This window comes from Lynx canadensis, chromosome A1 (genome assembly GCF_007474595.2).
Source record: "Lynx canadensis isolate LIC74 chromosome A1, mLynCan4.pri.v2, whole genome shotgun sequence".
NCBI classification, from domain to species: Eukaryota; Metazoa; Chordata; class Mammalia; order Carnivora; family Felidae; genus Lynx; species Lynx canadensis.
In genome coordinates this window covers 21951919-21966597 of record NC_044303.2, presented here as the reverse complement: position 1 = coordinate 21966597, position 14679 = coordinate 21951919, and the positions used below count along the sequence as shown (strand labels likewise).

At 37.4% G+C, this 14679-nt stretch overlaps 1 protein-coding gene across 2 annotated transcripts in view; it reads left to right on the top strand.

The window, feature by feature from the left end:
- Nucleotides 1-6439, top strand: part of CDADC1 (cytidine and dCMP deaminase domain containing 1) — a 49558-nt gene extending 43119 nt beyond the window's left edge. The window contains exons 10-11 of one of the 2 annotated variants that reach the window (XR_003967734.1): nt 961-1021; nt 2745-2760. Coding sequence is in view for 1 of the 2 variants with exons in the window: in XM_030310349.1 (XP_030166209.1) it covers nt 961-1021; nt 2745-2818 (135 nt within the window). In the remaining variant the exon portion in view is untranslated. Of the gene's footprint in view, nt 1-960; nt 1022-2744 lie in introns of both variants that reach the window. The other variant, XM_030310349.1, reaches the window with a different exon arrangement.
- The last annotated feature ends 8240 nt before the right edge of the window (nt 6440-14679 follow it).

Here is a 14679-nt window from a genome sequence, read left to right as displayed (position 1 = left end):
ACAGTGTTGGGCACAGGCAAACTCAGATGCTAATTCTGTTGCTGCCCTTAGTAGGCAAGTCACTACACTTCTCTGGTCTTCTGTTTCTTTACCTTTAAAATGAAAGTAAAGGATCTTTAAAGTTCCTTCCTTCCTGGGAATGCAAACTGGTGCAGCCACTCTGGAAAACAGTGTGGAGGTTCCTCAAAATATTAAAAATAGACCTACCCTATGACCCAGCAGTAGCACTGCTAGGAATTTACCCAAGGGATACAGGAGTGCTGATGCATAGGGGCTCTTGCACCCCAATGTTTATAGCAGCACTCTCAACAATAGCTAAATTATGGAAAGAGCCTAAATGTCCATCAACTGACGAATGGTTAAAGAAATTGTGGTTTATATACACAACGGAATACTACTTGGCAATGAGAAAGAATGAAATATGGCCTTTTGTAGCAGCATGGATGAACTGGAGAGTGTTATGCTAAGTGAAATAAGCCATACAGAGAAAGACAGATGCCATATGTTTTCACTCTTATGTGGATCCTGAGAAACTTAACAGAAGACCATGGGGGAGAGGGAGGGAAAAAAAAGTTAGAGAAGGAGGGAGGCAAACCATAAGAGACTCTTAAAAACTGAGAATAAACTGAGGGTTGATGGGGGGTGGGAGGGAGGGGGAAGTGGGTGATGGGTATTGAGGAGGGCACCTGTTGGGATGAGCAATGGGTGTTGTACGGAAACCAATTGGACAATAAATTCCATATTAAAAAAAAAATTCCTTCCCTAAGAATATTGATTCTGATCCCAGAAGTCATATCATTCAGGGTCATTTAGGGTCATTATAGGGACTGGTTGGTGTGAACATGCTTTTTTTTTCCTTACATTTAAAAAAAATGTTTTGATATTGACAACAGGGTGCTGAAATGCTGTTTATTAAATCCTTCTTAAACATAAAAATAAAAGGTTTGTACCCTTTTACAGTGGCAGCTGAATCCATCAAGAACTTGTGTGGGTGAACAAAATGAGCCTGAAAGCAGAGAGAGTAAGTATTTAAAAGTCTCTTATTAAGCTAAGTCTCTTGTTGTTAAGAAGAAAGGATACATAGTGAGTTTTAATGATCAGGTGTTTGAAATTGTGGTTGTAGATAGACCATTTTCTTTTTGCAAGTTAGATTTTTGCCATTCAAGTTGTTTACAAACATTTGTGTATCTACTATATGCTAGATTCAATGGAAAGTGCTGGTTTATAATCAGTCCCATAGAATCTGCAGTTTAATACAAATAATCATGCACAAATTGAATATATAAATTAAATTCATATGAAAGAGTAAACAACAATGCTCTTCTATACCAAACAAAAGCTTGCTGGACAGTTAGAAAGGACAAATGTGTATAATTAATACAGATGGCTCTAAGGGCAAATTAGAGGATGTATACTTTTTTATTAGAGTAAAGGCACATTTGCAGAGATTGGTCAGACAAAGGAAATGCTCTGGTTATTTGAATAATCTAACTAAAGTCATCTCAGCTACCATAAATGAATGAATTACTAGTCTTCAAAGCTTTATTATTTGCATATTAACACAGATATTTTTAATGTAATGTCATCTTTGGGAGATCTTGTAATTCCTTAGCCACATAATTTTGAACATTAGTTATTGCTATACAGTATTATCTTTAAATATTAGCTATGTTATTTGTTTGGATTCTAGGTAAATGGAAGTTAATTATAATAAGTAAAATTTTTTTGATAATAACAATGATTTGATTACCCTGAAAACTTAGGAAATATAAAGGTCTTTGTGAAAAGAATTCCTATTCTATAATTTCCATGCAAATATCTTGATTTTCTGTGTTGTGAATTAACTTTACTTATTCAAGTAGTGTATTTTTTATTTGTAATCTGGAAAAAAAATACCTACCCACTCCATCTTTTAAAAAAATTAACCAGGAAAAAAAGAGAAAAAAATGCAAAGAAAAATACATGTGGATCTGATTAAAGAATGTGTATTCAATAACAGTGTTTGAGGGGGTCAATTAATAATTCCCTGTTGTTAGGGAAAGGACACAATTGGCACTAACCATAAAAAAGATGAATTAATTTATCTATGTTAAAATTAAGAACATCTGTTCATCAAATGATGTCATTGAAAGAGTACAAAGGCAAGCCATAGAATAGGAGATATTTGCCACTTAATCATCAATAAAGGGCTTGTATCTAGGATTTATTATTCCTAGATCACCAAGGAAAGGAAAACATGCTGCGGTTAGCAGTCCTGAGATTGAAAGGCGAGGTTGCGATAGGGAGGGCCAAGAGCAAGGCTTCTGCTTTGTTGGCAATGTTTTATTTATTGACCTGGGTTAGGGTCACATGTTGGTTTACTTTGTGACTGTTCACTGAACTGCAAGTTCATGTTTTATATATATTTTGGAACAAGTGCTTGATAGCAACAAATAATACTCCTGTCTCTTTTTAAATTTTGTAACAGCATTATTGAGGTAGAATTTGTATATCATATGTTTGCCCTTTTAAAGTACAGATTTCAGAGTTGAGTGAACCCGCTCGTCAGTAGGGCAGATACTGTACTACCAGAGTGAGTTTTCTGGAGTCTGTTCTTCAACAGTTGAGAATTTTAAGGTAAAATAAACATGAGTGTTCCTTTTGAATTTAGGCATTATTTTGATCTTATAACCTATATGACTTTAACAAATACCCACGTATTTGAAGTGAAACTTTCCTGACGTTGAGTTATTCTTGAACGCCAGACGGTGTGTTGAGACCCATACCTCCCGGTGAAGATCAGCACCAAAGCAAAAAGCTGTGTCTCGGGAACCGCTAAGAAGTCCTGTCTAGACTGGAGTGAAGCCTCAAGAACTTTCATTGCACTTTTAAAACTCTAGCCTTGTTAACTCAGAAAATAAGGATGGATTTTATGAATAACTGGAAAAAAATTTAAGGAAGCTACTTTATTATCACCATATGAATGATGTTAACGACAATATTTTTATTTTAGATTTGTCTGTTTTCCAGAATATAGCGGTGTGGTCTTTTATTACATTAAATGAGGTAGCAATAATTTAATGAGATCAATTTAATCACCTGTTGAGGTTAATTTCTCCTTGTCTTAGCTTTACATTAGCCAATTTTTTTAGAGGGGCTGGTTCACTGGGGTCACATCTCAGCAGAGAATTCTACACCTTTTAAAAAATATTAATTCCTTCAGATTATGAAGGTGATAATTAGTAAACTGCTCCAGGGAAGTAAATGATGACCTGGCCATTTTTAAGTCAGTGTATGGCTCACCAAAAGTTCACATTTATTATACCTAAAGCTTTTTAATAATCAGAATTTAATTAGGATTGAATCCTAATTAAATCATAATTAGGATCATAAAAATGAAGTTGATATACGTGATCCCCATTATAAAAGTATATTCCTGACAACATTCTTAATTTTCTTTTAAAACTCTTCCAATATGTAGAAATCACAATGCTTTGTTGGACTAGGGTGTTATATCACTGATTTGGGATAGCAGTAGGAGGAAAATACTGTTCTGAGGCAGCACTGATTCTTGAAGTCATTCACACTGCCAACTTTGGTTATGATGTTAACAGTGAAGAAATAGTCTGGAATATTGAAACTAGCCTTTTTTGAATTCCATTCACCAATGCTGCCCATTTTTCGCTCCATACAATTAATAGAGTGTCTCATGGCTTTCAATGGAAGGTTTTAAAAAATTATTTGCAAACCTTAAGAATACTGGGAATCTTGAAAGTAAAATTATGGCCAGTCAGGTCAGTTGCATTCCAAATTGCTCTTTGTGAAACCTCTCAACTTTTATTTGCTAAGAAACTTTCAGGAAATTAGTCCAAAGATGAAGGTACATGTCTTGCACTTTCCTAGAGTTAGGGAGGGAGTGCATAGCCCATGGCCCACGGGCCTGGATGTGACATCATGAGGCGCACCTGCCTTGGCTGTGCAGAGATAATCAGGTTTGCCCCTGCGATCATCCCCTTCCCTTCCACGACACCACTTGGCCTCATGAGGCCTCCTAACGGAGTCTCTCAGAACTCTACACAGGAGAATCCAAATGTTGACCGATGCCCCTATTTGTACAGCAGCCCGCTTAGGTGCACTGGGAGTTCAAAGTCATCATACCAGCCAGTTGAGAAATGCCTTAAATATTGAGAGAGGGGAGGAGAGATATCCTTAGAGATAACTAAGGCGAATTTGAAAACCAGTAGTGAAGCTATTTTAAAATATTTATCAATATGAAAATACTGAGATTTGCTTACATCCTCCCAGTTGCTTCAATATATTAATTATACATGTTTAAATTCATGTTAGAATTGGTTTTTTACTAATATGTCATCCACATTTAATATTTTATAAATTAATCAGCAAAATTTTTGTAAGATGCCAAAGCCTGGTGTACTGCCAGGTTTATGGATGCATGTGTTGGATGTTGAGGGGGATATCAGAAGGGAGAAACATAAAATGGGAAAAACTAGGCTTAGGAAGTAGAAAATGGATATTTACAAGCACTATTAAAATATTCATGATAATGCCATATTTCCTTCTTTACAACCTTATAAACTTTACAACTCAGTTTTCAACATTTATTGAGAATTTACTATGTAGTACCAGAAGGAAGGCTCTATGAGGGCAGGGATATATATATATATATATAGACATATATATATATATATATATATATATATATATATATATATGTTTATATATGTATATGAATTTATATGTGTGTGTACATATATATATATGAATTTATATATTTATGTATATAAATATATGAATGTTTTAAATGATGAATCCAGTGCCTACAATAGTGCCTGGCACATAATAGGCATTCAGTAAGTATTTGTTGATTGATTGAATGAGTACAGGACACTGACTAGATCCTGGAAATAAGATGTGTAAGAAATGCTCCCTCATCTCAAGAAGCTCACAGTCTAGTGGAAGACAGAAGCATGAGAGAATGATTCTCAGAGGGGGTTCCCTGGACAAGCTGCTTTAGCATCACCTGGGGACTTGTTAGAAAGGCAAATTATTGGGGTCCGCTGAGACCTATTGAATCAGATACTGTGCGTGGGACCTAGCAATCTCTGTTTTCATAGCTCTCCTAATGACCTTGGAGTTTGAGAACCACCCTATGAATGTAACTATAGAAAGCTTATAATATATATAATTAAAACTACTAGAAATAATAAAAAACAACTCTGTATTGCAAGGAAACTAGGATGTGTTTTTAGCTAAGAAAAGGTATGAGGTATGGAGATATATTTTTGTTAAGAGAAAAGAAAGTAAATTTTGTCCTAAAGTAAAGCTGGTTATTTCAGAATGAAAAGAGAAAAATAAAGGACAAACTAAGAACATAGACATTTAGGAAAAGAAAAAGAGAAAGGAAGGAAAAGAAGGAAGGGAGGGAGGGAGGGAAGGAGGGAGGATGGAAGGAAGGAAGGGAGGGAGTTAGTTTTGTAGTCACATTGGCTAAAAATTGAATTGTTATAAAGGTTTTTAAAAATGATACACTTGCTTTTTTGTTTTAATAGTTTGAGTATGTAATTTTCTTTCATTTGCAGAAAGGGCAAAATTTTCTTGGACTATTGGTCTGCTCTTAATAAGATATTATGAATGTTTTGTTTTGTTTTGTTTTTACCTTTTGAGTAATCTCCCTGAAAAGCAAAAATGTTGTGTTTTACTAAAATACTTTCCTGTGCTTCATGTTGTCTTTATCAGATCTTTGATTACTTAACTGAGTCTTAACGCTAAGAGCTGAATTTTACTTAAAACAATGTAATCTCCTATATTTGCTTTTAAAATCTTTCGTCACTTTGGTTAAAAATATAATTAAGTATTATCTGTGATCCTATTTAGTCAAGTGTCCAAACCTTTTGATATTTTTTGCAAACTTTCCAAAATCGATTTTTAAACACAATTTTTTGACCTGGAAAGTAAGTTGGAGTTTTCCAGAGGGTCCCTGGAACATCTCAAAAGATTTGTTTTTTCTCTTTATAAAAGGGAGGTGCTAAATGAATTGGTTTATGTGATATTGCTAAATTACATGGGAAGTTTTGTTAAATAAGAAATATCAAGCTTTCTTTACATTGTATCTGTATAGGTATCTGTTTTAAGTGTTGCAGAAATTATATGAAATTCCTAGAAATCAGATGTCCCAGGATAATGTTATCACTGTAATTCCAGTTATTATCTTAAAATGTTGTATTCCCAGATATAATCGGATTTTCTTGCCAATTGCATTGTAATGAACTATATCAGATCTTTAACCATGGCCATTTTTAAGTCCTTTCTCCTTTACAGACAGTTACTGTTTTATTCTGATGTTTTGTAAAAGTTTTCCTGTAAAAGTGCTTCATCTTCAAGGAGGTTCATGAATGGACTCTAACAAGTATTGTGGAATACAAGTTTCTGATAACTTTAAGGTCGTCCAACTGAACTGGGTAAGAATTTCCAGAACTACCGAAAAAATGAATTCACACAGAACAAACATTAATTACATGGGGTTGAATGAACATGGGAGTGAGTGAACTGAGGAGGATGATCATAATTTTTTATGACTTTTTGGTTTGAAACATTGCTGTTTTTTTTAAATGTTTGGTTTTTCCAGATTTAAGAAAAACCTTTTTCTCTTTTCTCTTAATTTATCTATGATTTATAGCAGTTTGTTAAATTATTCCTTTATAAGCAGAATTGAAACAATTGCTTTTTCTCCCTACCTCATACCTCCAGAATTTAACAACTGTTAGTGAGTATTCTTATTTTCATGGCAATACAGTTATTTGAGTAAGCTCAATAAGAATCTGTTCTTAAAATGAGCATAAGTGGAAACATTGGTTATGTTACTGAGGCTTTGACTGGAATGTCATATCTGAGAGATCTACATAGACTTAGATATGACCAGACAGCTTTAAGAAACTACGGTTGACTTTAGGGAGCCAATAAACAATAGAGCCCCTTGGAAAAGTTGGCCTGGTACCTTGCTTACAGGGTTCCCAGCAGCCTTACTAGGTGAATGTGGAAGGTCACTTCCTGGCAGGCTCAGGAACCTCAGAATATTTGGGAGACCTTGAGAAGAGAGGAATTAACCCAGATTTGTAGGTATTGCAGGTGAAGTGTGATAGCAAGTCCTTGGCTTGGCTTCCTAGCCTCAAGAGGCTTTTAAGAGTTCAATCTGAGATTCCTTACCAAAAATTGTAGCAAAGCAGAGTTAGAAGAGCCTATATGATCAGTTATTATTCTTGCTACACTTATGTAAATAGGCCAACTTTATTGAAACTAGATTTAATTTGCAAACAAATTAGTCTTTCTGTGATTATTTTTGGTAGGTGGAAAAATTATGTTTCAGTAATACACCTTTATAAATATCAGATTCTAGGGGCGCCTGGGTGGCTCAGTTGGTTAAGTGTCCCACTCTTGATTTCGGCTCAGGTCATGATCTCACAGTTTTGTGAATTCAAGCCCCACATCAGTCTCTGAGCTGGCAGTGCAGAACCTACTTAAGAGTCTCTCTCTCTCCCTTGCTCTCTGCCCCTCCCTCACTCACTCTGTGTCTGTCTCTCTCAAAGTAAATAAATAAACTTAAAAAAGAAACTTTATGAATATCAGATTCTATTGCTGTTAATTAGCTTTGAGGTTTTGTTTTCCACCTGTTAAAGTTACTGGATCCTGAGTTATAGTTTCCTTCAATATTTGGCTATAGCTCTGCAAATAAACCTTTCCAATTTTCTCCCAGTTTTGACTTGGAATCACTAAGAACAAAACTAACCTTTCCCCCAAAGCCTTATAAACTGAATGCGAATGACTTAATATAAAATTTTGGAGAAATGGCCACAATAACTCGTGTTTCAGCAATCATGCCTGCTGCTCTATGTGCCACTCAGAAAGTTTACTTGAACACCTGATGATGTCAGGGACATTCAAACTGCAAAAGATGCTTTGACTCTGACATCTAGAAATTTTCTTGACTGGCTGCCCCTGGGCTTAGAAGCTGGTTTATAATTTGTTGTAATCATTAACCTTTGGGTGACTTTGTTTTTCTTTTGTTTCCATAGAAATGCCTTAATAAATAGTTGATTTCTCACACATTATAGGCCCTATTGTGGGAGCCCAGTTACATCACAACCTCCTAATATTAGATACAACCATTTAACTGAACTGAGCTGTTTTTAAGACTAAGAGATTAATTCCATGAAGCAGTAAAATAATCTACCAACTCAGCTTCTGGATTATGAAGCTTTTTGCAGTTTCAAAGGTGGGACTGAAGGGAAGCAAAATATGCCACTCCAAAAAATAAGCCACTTTGGCATATGGATTATGTTGAATTAAAATTATTTAAGAAATAGCCATTGTAAGAAGGACACTCCTTTGTCCCCCTGGAAGCAGGAAATAAACTTCCGTGTGAAGGGCACCCTCTCGGCACCAGGTGGGTAAAAGCATTCTCATCACTGGAGATGGGATTCAGGACTGAGAAGCCTGTAAAAACAGCTTCGTTACTTCTTCATTAATTTGCCACCCCAAGCCCAAATTCCTTCATCAATTCTTCACAAATAATTGTTTCTGGGTTTTTTAAAAGGTATAAAGGCTGCCTGCCTGGTCACTTCTTTTGAGTCTCATATTTGTATGGCTTATGTATATATGGAATTAAATTTGTTTTTTTCTCCTGATAAGTTATCTTATATCAATTTAATTTTTAGGCCAGCCAAAGAATCTAGAAGGGAAGAAGGGAAAATTTTCCTTTCCTTACACATCTTTTTTACATTTGCTTTCAAGGGCACACGCTGGTTTTTGTTTTTGTTTTTTTTTAATGTTTATTTATTTTTGAGAGACAGAGAGAAACAGAGCACAAGCAGGGGAGGGACAGAGAGAGAGGGAGACACAGAATCTGAAGCAGGCTCCAGGCTCTGAGCTGTCAGCACAGAGCCTGACACGGGGCTCAAACCCACAAACTGTGAGATCATGACCTGAGCAAAGCCGGCTGCTTAACCAGCTGAGCCACCCATGCGCCCCACATACTGGGTTCCTGGAAGAACATTCATGCTTACTGCCAGACCAGCACTGTTTCAGAGGCCAACCAGAGAGCCTCTCAGGACCATTACCAAGTCAGCTCTGATTATGCCCACTTCTAAGAGAGACTTACAGCCAATCCATTTAATTTACTCTGTTACCCTTTGTCAAATTTCTTCATTCTCCTTAGCCTGTGATACCTTTCCTATTGGGAAAAGATAACTAGCTGCTCTAACCTGGGTGACTCTGTTCTGGTTAGTAGAGGAGGCTCTTTGGGCCAGAACCTTTGTGGGTTTTCTAACTTCTCTGTAGTTGAGCAGATTGGTCTTCCAGTTATGCTGTGGCTCATTGTGCTGACACAGTGAAGGAAGTGTGCTAACGGGTTATGGATGGCTACCTCAGTCACCCCAAGAAGGGACTGAGTTACAGCTCAGGCCACGTTTATAACCTACTGAGTGTGGAACTAGGGATCTGTTATTTCAGGCCAACATGTAGATGTATTGCTACCATTTACTCAACTCCTGAGCACCTACATGCTAAACGCTCTCCATCCCAAATGGAGACAGTGTAATTTGCTTTGGACACTTTTTTAAAATAGAAGAAATTAAATTTTAGCTGTCAAAAATAATAAAATTATATTTTGAGAAGTTAAGAAATTTGTCCAGTAGCAGACTGAATGCATAATGTTTATTTTCCAGAGTTGACCGTATATCTTTACCTCCAAGCACAAGTTTAAAGCTGTGAGTTTTTCAGAATCCTAACTGAATGATGTACCCAAAAACCTTTTATTGAGATTTTAGAGCAGTTTACTAGCTTTGCCAGATTTTTGTCTTTAATTTTTATCACACCAGAAAATCAGGTTCCCTAAACCTTGGCACGATTGGTATTTTGAGCCAGATGACTCTGCTGTGAGGGTTGTCCTCTGCATTGTGGAACATTTAGCTGCATCCCTTGTCTCCACCCACTAGATGTCAGTAGCAACTCCTCATCCAGAAGACAGCCAAAAATGTTCCTTAGGGGGCAAAGTCACCCCCAGCTGAAAGCCACTGACATAAACCATCAAGTGAGTGTAAGTGTGTATTTTATAATACATGCCTTACTGTATTGGATGTAAGGCCATTTCATGTAGTATAATGATACCTAAGGCCTTTTCTATGGCTAGATCCCCAGATTTGAAGATGACAAATCGAACTGATTCATGTTCACATCTTTTAAAGCCCTTAGGTTTAGGGTGGGTAAGTCAAAAGCAGTTTGAAATCTCACATCTCTGATTTTAATTTAGGGGGGGGGGAAGGTTATAACCTGTAGCTTTGCTTGGTTCTGTTTGTTCGTTTTTCAGATTACTGATACATGTGAATCAGCCAGACCATTTTGTAAATACCCTCAACCTGCAATAATTTTTTCTGCCTGTTTCCAAAAGGTAATGGAAAATCTAGAGTTAACACCTAGCTGGGCTATACATCAATCAATCAAAAGTTAACTTGGGTGAGGTTTGGTCATAGCTGGATGTCATACAGAGACAGCCTGATTTCCTTCTCTTAAGAGCATAGAATTGAGTCTATTATATTTGCCTCCCAGCACAGAAAAGTGACATACCTGTTCCATGGCCTGAGTCATCATACATACTATGATTCATTTTGCAAGGATAGAGCAAACTGTTGGGTCTGATCAAATTTTCTCTTATCTGTTGACCAGGTAGGCCTATCTTTTCTTGTATCAGCATTTGTCATGTATCTTAAAGTTATGATTTTTTTATTCCTTTTTTTTTTTTTTTAAGTAGGCTCCACACTCCATGTGGGGCTTGAACTCATGACCCCGGGATCAAGAGTCACATGCTTTACCGACTGAGCCAGGTGCCCCTAGACTCATTGATATTTTTAATACAATTACTGTTGACCATTAAAAATCCAATGGACCTACTTAATACAAAAAGTACAGAACTTTTCTATCATTTAGGCTGAGTTTTGAAGATCCTGTCTCCAAGTAAAACAAACCCCACTAGTAAGTACCAGTTGAAAATGAGGCCCATTTAAAATGGAATACCCTACATTAAAGTATGTGGAAGTTGGTCTATAAATATATTTACCGTGTACATTGAACTGCATTTAAATAGACAGATTTCAAAGGAACTCAGATTTCATCCACTGTAGCACACTTTCTATAAATCTGGAAACAGGAGAGTCTGGGAGATGAAATGATTTCTTAAATACTAGTTCACAATGTTGCAAGGGCCTAATCAAGAAGCGTCAGGATTGTGCCTCCCTTCCCCCCATTTTCAGTTTTGTTTCTAGTGTAAGCTCACATTTGACATGTTGGCTGATTTTAACATGTATGTTACAGTAATAAATTCAAGGACTTCCATTATTGTCAATTTAGTCATTTTTTAGTAAAATTATACCTACATATTTTAAATGATAAATAGCTCTATAAACCTTACTTTGAATTGATAGATAGCTCTATAAACCTTACTTCGAATTAAGATGTTTATTTTTAGAGAGAGAAAGCAGGGGAGGGGCAGAGAGAAGGAGACAGAGGATCCGAAGCCAAATTTGCACTGACAGCAGAGAGCCAGATGTGGGGCTCAAACTCATGAACTCGTGAGATCATGAGCTGAGCCAAAGTCTGATGCTTAACCAACTGAGCCACCCGTACTCCCCTGAGCCATTGTCTTTTGAATTTCCATAATGGAAGAGCTTTCTTTCACCTCACTCCCCTCTCTCCATGCTCCACACTGTTACACTTTTGTTTTGGTTGCATCAATATTCACTGTTTGTCATTATGACTCTGTAAATGCTAATCACAGTTTGTCATGTGTACTAGGATTCCTTTTCCTTTCTTTATTGAATTTATTTTCCTGAACTCAAAAATTGCCTTTTTTTTTTTTTTTTTTTTTTTGGTTTGGTTTTCTATTTTAGTACTAATCTATAGCCAAACTTGTCTCCCAGTTATATAACCTTCTCTCAATACAGTCAGGCATATTGGGTATCCTAAAAAAATTCTTTTTGAAGAAATCCCTCCTAGAGCCTTCTGTCCACCTCCAGTCTGGACTGATTGCTCACTAGACATGCTGCACAGGTATCTTTTGGGGCCCACCCTTCACAACTGTCCTGGGAATCCCCTGTTTCCAGGGACCCATGTCTTTCTCTATTTGGTGGGGCATGTTTTTCAGAAGATTCCTGAGAAAGGATACAGAGAATGGGTACATGGTAGCAGGATGACAGTCAGATAAGACTTTGGGTGTGGAGCAGTTTTGATACTCTGAGTACCTGCCAATATCTTTATTCCTCACATTTAATTGATAGTTTGGTTAGGTATAGAATCGTAGATTGGGAATCATTGTCCCTTAGAAATTGGAAGGCATTGTTTCATGATCCTTGTTACACTACTAGAGAAAGTTTTGAGGTTTGGGTTGAAACCCTAATAAACTAGGGTTCTTCACCAGATATTCTGGAACAGTGTAGAACAGAGCACATGGCATCATGCAGAGCAGCAGCCTTTAGAGCCTCGCTTTCATAGGCACACCTCCTAAAATGTTGCTGTTGATTTCTCCATTCTCTTTGTCCTGTAAGTTTATATTCAAAATAAAACAAAAATCCTTTACTTTCATTTTAATGATTTTGAGGACGAAAAATAGAGGTAAATTAATATATTCACATCTCCATTTTTGTATTTTCTGTAATGTTTTGGCTTTAAGCATCAAATTCCCACAGTCATTTTAAACATTTTCACTAATATATTTGATACAAATAGCCACCCCATAATACCATTATCCATCTTTTCCTTGGGGATAAGCCCCTAAGGTATTGTGCTAGAGCAGTGCATGTTCTTCCACCAAGGACTTTTTTAAAGACTTGATGGAGATGAGGAGTACCTGAGAAAGATCCTCTCAAAGCAACCTTTGGGGATAGAGTCAAATCTTGTTCACCATCACTGTAGCATCTGGATGTGTTTGCATTTGTTATTTCTGATTTCTTTTTTGGTTCTGGTGTTCAGCTCTGACCTGTGCTAGAATTGGTCCACTAGGTGGCTTCAGGCTCCGGTTCAGTTCAGACCCTGGCTCCCACCCTGTACCTCCGAAACATCCATCCCGGGTACTGCCTGATGAGCTTCCCCTGAAGCCTGAGCATTTACTTTATGATCATTTTTTATAATAACTCACTCTACAAAATTAAAAAAAAATTATGAGGGGCACCTGGGTGGCTCAGTCAGTTAAGCTGACTTAGGCTCAGGTCATGATCTCACAGTTTGAGTTCGAGCCCCACATTGGGCTCTCTGCTGTCAGCGCAGAACCCACTTCTGATCCTCGTGTCCCTCTCTGTCTGCCCCTCCCCCACTCACTCACTCTCAAAAATATTTAAAAAAAACAATGAAAAAAACTTTTATGATACATTCGAGTGAAGTTTCAGTATGCAACACATTCAAGGAATTTTCGTGATTTGTAATGATTATGCACAATGGAAAAGCAGTGAAATATTATCTGTTTTTACCAGAGGGACCATCAAGCTTGTGTTTCCTTTGTGGTGGTAGAAATAACTCAAAAGACTAGCAAGTATACATGTCTACCCATATGTCATCATTTTTTATTTTAATTTACCACATAGAGTTACAGCTTTCATTTCCATAAGGATGACTGTAACCCAGCAAGTTACTGTTCCTGCAAACCTCGCCTGACTTCCATTGTCTGCCAGATCTTTTCAGTTTGGTCTGCTTTATTTCTGTGCCAACACTTTTCTTTATAAACATGAATTCTATCTTTAGTGACACTAAGGTACATGAGTATTTCTCATTTTCCTGAATGTTATTTCTAAACCCATATAGCTTTTCGGGGAGGAGAAAGATATAAGGGGAATCCATGCAGGCTTTGTTGAGTATAGCACAAAGCAATTTGTTAGGGAAAGCACATGTCTTTCAGAAGGACATGAGCCAGGACTTTTCTGGAATAACTCTTCCCCCAACTCCCTCCCAGCCACTCTAGATATGAAGGCAGTTGTGTTTCTGCAAGTTTCAGTTTTCAGAAATTGGAGTCCAGGCCAAGTTGAACCAGGAGAAGCTGTGGTCCATCCCACTGCTGACACCCACACCTAAAGGTGCTCAGCCTGGGATGTATCCCCAGGGCATGAGGTGGAGTAAGGAGGCTGTTTGCCTGCAGAGAACACGGCTCTTCCTAATGAGTGGAGGTGGGGGTGGGGTCTGAGCAGCATGAAGTACCTTGTAGAGTCCAATGTGCCCATTTCCAGAGTTTCAGAAAAAGAAAGCAAGAGTTATGCTAGAAGATGCAAAGGTACTATGGGTGCCTGATGTCATTAAATCTCAAGAATGTTAAGCCCATGAGCAGTGAGGCTCCTGTGTAGCATACCACAACCTCTGGCCAACTTGGTTTCATCCGTGATGATAACCAGTGGTAGTTCTCCTGGCTCTTTATCTGAACACTCCATGACTCCTCATCCCACTGACCAATATTTCTGAGAGCTTACTGTGTGCCTGGCACTCTGTTGAGCAAACCCAGAAACACACCCTGCCCTCATGGAGCTTATAGTCCAGCCGGGAGTCAGACGTAAATATCCATGAGGATAAATGAAAGAGAGGTACGTCGAGAAGAACTAGTGGTCTGACAAAAATAAGCACACGTGACTCCAGTTCTCTACCCAGATGTCTGGT